Consider the following 8,592-nt stretch of genomic DNA (forward strand, 5'->3'; position numbering starts at 1 on the left):
GAAACAGATGGACCGCGACTGTATTATGTTGTAGATTTTCTGAAATAATAACGAAGCTCTTATGCTTTAAGTCCTCATTTTCAACATAATACACAACAAAAGGATGGATGGTAGCTTGATTTTTATTCCAGTGGAAGCTTTGAATTTCATCTTGAACAACAAATGCATAGTTTTCAGCAAAGTCACCCAAAACTAAGAACTCCCCTGGTTGTAGACGACTTTTTCTGTCTTTCAAATATGCACTTTGCTGTTTAGCGATGAAATCATGTTTCTTGAGGGCTATCGTCTGTTCCTTTAGCGTCTCGAGGAACGTTTCCGTTTCTTGCGTGATTGTTTCTAAAACAGATCGATCCGTATGAGTCCAGCGTTTGTAGCTGATACTTTTTACGAAATTATCGTCGAATAAACTTTCCATTTCATGTGTAACCATATCAAAACTTGGACAACTACTACAATCACCGACATAGCACAAAGGATTTGGAGAGTCACACGATATCTGCTTCATCAAATCGTGGTACGTTTTTTTGAATGTCTGACAAATTGAGCTAACCGCCACCAACATAAGTTTCACATTCTGGTGTATTTTGCAAACACAAACTGTATGTGTTCCTGTTGGTCCAGCTAAAATACACTGCTTTGGGCGGAGTTCCGCGAATTTTGTGAAACCAATTTTATCATTCGGATGCTGTTGCTTGAACGCGGCGTAAGCTTCCTTCAGATCACACAAAACAAGTCGTTTTTGGACTTGATGTTTTGAACCATCCACATCGCGAAGAGTGACAAAATCTTTCTGACCAGGCATGATCCGACTTATCTCATCAGAACAGTAAAATTCCATTACATGAGAGACAACATCATCACAAAGAGTGCGAGATGGTCTTGGATCTGGGGAGGATCCAAATCCACGCTCACTTTGCAATATTTTAGCTTTACGAGCCATTCTATATGAACAATCAAATTGTAACTCCAATTCTGTGATGGACCAACTACGAGGACTCATTGTGAGATATTTAATTTTGTCCGCGACACAATTCACGTTGATAAACAATTCTTTCATATCACACAACAATTCTCAAGAAACATTTCCACACTGCTCTGTTCGCTAATTGGTGAAGGTGAATCAAGATCGTCACCACTCGCATAATTATGATTTATATCAATTACCTCGTTTTTATCAGATGGAGTAATTGTGTTGCATTTGTACAATTTTATTCGACAATCCATGCACACATATTCTCCTAGGTCCGGAAACTTTTTCCGTAATGCTGGTGTCACTGGCTTTACCAAATTTCGGACCCAATTATGGCCAACCCTTTGGAAAGGATTACAGCACCGTTTCACAACTATTGTAGACATTGCTTTCAGAAATGAATTACTTGTGTGAAGAATGAGACGATATATTGCATTGATCGTTACACTGGTATTCGATTAAATGTTATGCATTTTGAAATGCTCGAAATTTATATTCGTTCAGAATAGTGCTTCACCCACCCAACAACCCTTCTGATTGGTTGAATTCCACCAATGGGGCTAACATAATGCAGGTGCAATTCTATGCACCTGATTTTAGCGAATCTATTTGCCTGAATTCTATTATTTGACATTTGGTGACGTGTCTTCAACTGATTGAAAAATAGAATGACCAAATGACCCCTTCGTGGAATCGAGGTGGTGACCCAGATTACCTGGATAATAAAGAATTTAGGTGACGCATGCACAGGTGTAGGTATTCCATATCCTGGAACAACCCTTGACCTGTGTCCGTAATTCATGCGTGAATCATAATACGTCATAACAGATTTTGAATCTCTGTAATAACAAAACAGTGAAAAACACATTCTTGAAACTTCACTTATCGCTTTGAGCAGGCCTTGTGAAGGTACAGTATTTTTTTCAGATTCTTCAATCATGTCCTACATCGTCAAAATGACTCTAAAATAACGCTGCGACGCCACCGCGGGGTAGCGATGGACGGCAACCGGCCGCCCGCCATTACGTAGAGACTCGGCGCGCCGCAATTTCATGCGCATCGACACCTTTAATGATTTTTTACTCGAAAACGAAGAAAAACGCCCCTCTGGAATTAATTCACAGGTTGTAGTACAGTTTAAGGAACATGTCAGAATTTAAAAAAAATTTTTTGGTTGTCTCAGTCACTGTTTTAAAAATATTTGAAAAATTAATTGTTAAATAAACAATTGATAACAACTCTTTTTTACCATTTCATATTTTTTTTTAAATTCTATGGAGCTTTCCGCGTAATTTGAAAAAAAAAATATTGTATATAATTTTTTGCCGAAGTTATGAATTTTTGAAAAAAATGGAAGTCTAATTTGTTATTGTTAATAAAAAATCGAATTTTGCATTATAAGATTCGCGCTTTGGCACAAAAATCTAACTCCCCCTACACAATCCACATGCCAAATCAAAAAAATATCTGAGAGATGACTGATCCGGTTGACGCGGAATAGCCCATATTGGAAGACTGTAATTTTTTCAGCAAAAACAAGGGTCCTTTTTGAATAAAAAAAATAATTTCTTCCTTTTTTGGTAAAAAATCAGCGTTACTGAAACGTAAAAATTTTTTCAAAAATTCCTCTTGAAAGCTAACAAAAAACTACAACTTTTATGTAAAGTCATTTTTTTTCAGTTACTTCACGTTTCCGAGATATATTCATTTGAAAAAAACGGCAATGTCTCAAATAATGAATTAAAAAATCTGAAAAAATTCACATAGAGTATCTTTTAGTAGTACTTTGATATAACCAATTATGGGGCAGATCTGAGATGGTCGAAAAAAAGTGGCCGAGTTGACGGAGAATCCCTCATATGTAATATGATAATGTCTAAATGACCGTCTATGTATACTGTATACGTATATGTATAATGTATATTATCCGTAATTAACGTATTCTACGGATATTATACGTATTTCAGACGGCCACTTAGGCTTTATCTATACGTGTGTTCTATCTGTGAACTTACTCAAAACTGATCACGTGATGCCCAACTCTGCCATGTTAAATCACGAATTGAAATAAACTTGTCACAACGACTCGTAGCATTAATCAGTCATCAGGCAGTTAGCAATAAAAGTCTGCTAACCATTCTCAAATTACTGCACCAATTATTTCATATCTGCTTGACCTGCAAAAATCACCCGTACAACTCCCATAAGCCGCGTTTAATACCTGAAACTTCAGTACTGCCAGCCTGCATGTGAGACGCCAAACCTCAATGTGCTAATTTTCACCCAAAGAGCTTTCGCCATTATTTTCGGCACATAAAACATATGAAAACGTTGAAAATCAAATCAAAAAAGTTAAAAATTTATTTACCCACATTGAAAATTTCATTAAAAGAAGTAAACCGTATGGTTAGGATTATTAAAAATTAACGAGCGAGGCAACTGAAATCAGGAGGTCCGGCATTAAACTAAGGAGGACACTTCAAGCACATGAACAAAAAACATGGCAGCCACTAAAAGTAGTCAAAAAATTCTCTGATTTTTTACTGTCTTTCCCTAACCAAATTCAGATACTTTCCCTCATTAAAATGCTAAGTAATAGTCCTAATAGAAGTAACTAATTAATATGATCATGAATTGATCGAAATTTAAAAATATGGACATAACCTATTGAATGGTGACGGAAAGAAATTTATACACATCCGAGCTTATGCACAGAAATATTCGTCTAAATTCATATTGTTACATAAACGTTTACAGCGACCATTTTCTAACTTATTTTCCGAAAATTTTTACTACAATGTTCAGATCCTTATACAAACGTACTTATTACGCAGATAAGATATCCTTTATGGAGACTAAGACATCCTTTTATGTTATGCTAACCCCTGCTTCTTGTCCACCCTATTTATTATATCTTTATGGGTGCACAACGCTCGAAGAAATATACCCGAGAAGCAATGTTAGTTTTACGGAATTTATAAAAATGTCTCTCGTGTGAAATAAGACATTTTTCATCCAAAAAGCATTTTATTTCTCAACACGTTTTTATTAATTGGAAATGTCCAGCATTCGGTTTTTTCCAATTTTGATATTTCGTGGAAGAAGCTTAGCTTTTTCTCGTTCCGCTGGACCACCATTCATTTTCCCTGACCAACTGAGAAATTCTCTCACTTTTCTCCGACTTCCCGGACCAATTCAAGAATTTCCTGACTTTTCCCTAATTTCCAGTGGCTGACGAGTGGCCACCATGAAAAAGAGTATTTGAAAATATCCTCGATTTTGACTAGTTCGAAGATTTCCTGTTATATTTCTTTGTAGAACGATATCGATTGTCACATTTTCTTTCGTCCTACAAGCAATCATTTTTCATTTGTGTTGTAATTTAAAAAAGAAATCATCGTTCGTTTTCACTCTATCCTATTACGAAAGTATGGTCACGTAATGTCGCCATCGTAGTCACTCATGTATTATTATGTGACTCTCATTGTCTATACCGGGACAATCTCTTGAAACTTAAAAATCAACTGTGCATGCGCGAGTTTTATCGGTTGTTCGTGCAGACAGGCGATCTCGAGTTTCAGCTGTCAAACTCTTTTTGGCGGCAATGTAGTTGATACGAATTGTCGAGGTTAGAATCTTAAATAATTGAGGTAGTGAATTGGAAAGGTTCGGGAAGCATTTGTTATTGAGTCGGAAAGTTGATTCTTCAAAGAACGGTCGGAATTTGATGCTTATGCTCTTTGAAAATTCAAACATACACATTTTGTGTACGGTGGCCCCCTGCATCGTAGACAAAAATATCGCTGCGGAAAGATTTCGCCGACCAATGAGATTGTATTATTTGGCGCATGCGCAATTTATTTTTAGGGCGTATAGTTGTATAGTACAGTAAGAGGGAATATCCCTAGGCTATGGCGACGCCATCTGTGCACCATACCACGCACACCGTTCCCGGCTGCATGCAGTTTTCGGGCGAGAGATTTCCTCTCTCGCGTGTGTATGTGCTTTCACCCAACCACGGACGCGCGGGCTGTACGCCCCGATAAATCTACGATTGCTTTAAATAAATACATCTTGAACTAAAACGATAGGTGCGACCAATAATTTATAATTATCTCCTACAACAATTTGAGAAAAAAGCGGCACGGGACCTTTTCCCTTTCATTCAAACCGAAAGGTCACATTTGCGCATGAGACTTTATATTACTATACACGCGATATTTCATATTGGTATTTTTAGTATTTTTGTGACTTTCGCAGAACTATAAGTTATATCTCACTCCTGAATTCGCATTTATCCAGTGCTTTGCCAGAAATGTAAGGACCCCGAATACATAACCCACATCTACGTGTTCAAATAATTCTGACAACACAGGATAAGACATTGATACATAATACAGCACAACAAAAAAAAAAGAAGGATTTATTGACATCTAATCTTACTTAAACCACTCAAACGTCAAGGGCAAAAAAACCACTGTTGACCAGTATAATAGATATATCTATAAAGCATAGCTGGTGAGCCTATGAAAAAAACGAAATTGAAGTTTGCATTGTTTACGTAACTGCTAATCGAGAAAAATAATCACCATTTTACAACTATAAATTCAATTTGTGTGGATTGTAGTTACAACATAAGAATTTGTCGATTTAATTGCAATGTAATTTACGATTTCATTACAATATAAAGTAAAATAGAGAATACTAAAAACTGTTTTGTTACTTAACGTTACGAACGTTGACTTCAGTAAAAAGTACAGTGACTGTAAGCTAAAGCACGAATAATCACGGCTTTAATCGTGTAGTTTAAAAAAAAAAGGGTGGACTATCAATTTTAGAGAAGTTTGCAAAAGGTTTTTTTTCAAAACTAATGTACTTATATCTCTGATTATCTCAATCAGGAAACTTTTTGTGCATCATACCTTAGTAAACAGAGGAAAATGGAGTAAGAGAACGCGCTCCATGACAAAAAAGCTGTCGATTGAAGCACACCGAGCACAGTTCGCCTGATGTCATCTTTTGAAGGAATCCTTCCTTTCATCAACAAAGTTACCTGCATTGTAAACAAAACACAATAGGTATATCAATGATCAGTGACTGTGTTTTCTATGGTGTTTTCACAACAGTTTACAAACAATTTATTGTATAGTTAGACATACATTTGAAAAAAAAACAAGTGCCATTGTTTGCTGACATGCAGATTATAGGCAAACAATGCAAGTCAGTTTATAAAAATCAGTGTTAATACTGTATATGGGACATTCCATGCCAACTCAACCTGCTATTTCTAGGGTCAAAAAAGTAACTTCTGAATTACTTCAGGTTTTTCTGACCACTGGTTAAAAATTTGTCTTATTTTCGCGCTAATTTATACCCCAACATCGAAAAATTAAGTAATACAAAAATTCTTTGCAATGATGTGAATTAGAGGGAAATATTTTTTGCTGATTTCATTGACCACTCAATGCATTTTTTTTTTTTTTCGCCAAACCAATCTAAAATCGCGATTATTATAGTGTTGGCCATCTTCGATTTTCATAAAATTTCTATCATATATTCCTGGTAAAAAAATTAAACTTTTGAGACATTGTCGAAGGTGGAGAAATCTTTGATTCAGAAGTCACAATCAAATGAATGTCAAAGAAACGAAAAATATGGGAGAACCTACTTGAAATAAATGTCTGCGGAATTGAATAATATCTTATTACTGAAATTACCAAAATCAAATTCGTTATTCATTTATTTAATATACTAGTGAAATTATCAAAATCAAATTAATTATTCATTTGTTTGATAAAGAAAAAAACGAGAGGTATATTTACATTTCTGCCGAAATGAGTTATATCTTACAACTGAAATTATCAAAATCAAATTAACTGTTCATTTAAGTGGTAAACAAAAAAGCGAGAGGTAAAAAGGAATACTAGGTATGTATGCATTTACTTCAGGTAGGTACCTACTCCCATTTTTTCGTTTCCTTGACATTCATTTGATTGTAACTGCTGCACCAAAAATTGCTCAATTTTCCGTAAGGTATCCAAAGTTTTGTATTTTCGCAAGGAATTTATGATGGAAATTTCATAAAAAATCAAGAATACCAACACTTTAGACTGGTTTTCCAAAAAAAAAAATTGCATCAAGTTGCCGAAATATCAACAAAAATTATTTCTTTCTCCTTCACGTCATCGCAAAGAATTTTTGTATAAACGTTTTTTTCGTACAACTGACGGATGTTGGGATATAAATTAGTGCGAAAATAGGATAGTTGTTTAACAATAAAAAAAAAAAATCTAAATGATTCAGGGTTTATTTTCTTTAATCCTGGAAATACTATGTTTAAGTTCGAGCCAAATCGGAAATAGTGAGGGTTGGCGGCAGGTCGAGTTGACGTGAAATGCCCCATATGCATTTGCATACAAATATGCGCACTCACTAAATAGACGGTAGTATAAATCCGTAATGATTCTTGCAAGGCGTGTAGTCCCAGACCAGCGGTCGCGCTGACACATGAATTAGTCCAGGGATGAACATAGTCAATACAAGTTGCCGAAATTGAAAACTTGCTCAATCGAGGAGGCATATTTATTTCGTACCTTCGTCTTTTTTCTCTTTCACTCTTCACCCGTGCAGCACTACATGCGGATATTTAAAATTTTGCGGAGATAACCGTCGGGATAAACATATTACCGATCGTACGACAGTGGTTAGCAAATAACGGCGCAAATAAATTCTATATATCAACCATACACTTGCGCTGATAATTCTGCTGCGTCATGCGTTTCGTGTTTGAGAAGCCTTACGTCCTACTTATTAGTAAAAGCTGTACTGAACTGATAACGCTAAACGCTTAGGACAAAACTTTTAAGAACGACCAGACGACATCCACTCTCTACGACGCTGCGACAACTGACAACAACGGGACACTGATGACTGAACTGCGAATAGCCTTATAGAGAAAGTCAACGCATGTTATTAACTGGCCCCCTACCTGTCTGGATTGGTTGGAGCATAGACTTCTAGAGATAGACTGCGCGCTCTGTACACCGAGTTGGGGCCGTGACAAAACAGAGAAACAGCTGCAGGCATTCCCTTTCAGACTCTCACTTTAATGGGTGATTTGGCAGGGAAAACACTACGAAACCACGGTCGTATACCGGGACAATCTCTTGAAACTTGAAAATCAACTGCGCATGCGCCAAATAATTCAATCTCATTGGTCGGCGAAATCTTCCCGTGGCGATATTTTTGTCTGCGAAGCAGGAGGCCAGCGTACACAAAATGTGTACGTTTGAATTTTCAAAGAGCATAAGCATTAAATTCCGACCGTTCTTTGAAGAGTCAACTTTCCGACCCAATAACAAATGCTTCTCAAACCTTTCCAATTCACTACCTCAATTACTTGAGATTCTAACCTCGAAAATTCGTATCAACTACATCGCCGCCAGGAAGAGTTTGACAGCTGAAACTCATCCCGAGCCATCCCGGCCAGCCTGCACAAAGAGCCGATAAAACTCGCGCACGCGCAGTTGATTTTCAAGTTTCAAGATATTGTCCCAGCATACAGGTCAGGAAACTCAGTTGATCCGGGGGGGGGATCCCGCTTAAAGTATCATTCACAATTG

At 36.6% G+C, this 8,592-nt stretch overlaps 1 protein-coding gene across 3 annotated transcripts in view; it reads right to left on the reverse strand.

Annotated features, from left to right (window-relative positions):
- Window positions 1-7,903, reverse strand: part of LOC107224514 (transmembrane protein 135) — a 74,471-nt gene extending 66,568 nt beyond the window's left edge. For all 3 annotated transcript variants that reach the window (XM_046739424.1, XM_046739423.1, XM_046739422.1), the window contains exons 1-2: window positions 7,404-7,903; window positions 5,893-6,023 (exon numbers count right to left, since the gene is read on the reverse strand). In XM_046739424.1, coding sequence (XP_046595380.1) covers window positions 5,893-6,023; window positions 7,404-7,550 — 278 coding nt within the window. In that variant the 5' untranslated portion in view covers window positions 7,551-7,903. The remainder of the gene's footprint in view (window positions 1-5,892; window positions 6,024-7,403) is intronic.
- Window positions 7,904-8,592: the final 689 nt, after the last annotated feature.

This window comes from Neodiprion lecontei, chromosome 5 (assembly GCF_021901455.1).
Source record: "Neodiprion lecontei isolate iyNeoLeco1 chromosome 5, iyNeoLeco1.1, whole genome shotgun sequence".
In the NCBI taxonomy this organism is placed as follows: domain Eukaryota; kingdom Metazoa; phylum Arthropoda; class Insecta; order Hymenoptera; family Diprionidae; genus Neodiprion; species Neodiprion lecontei.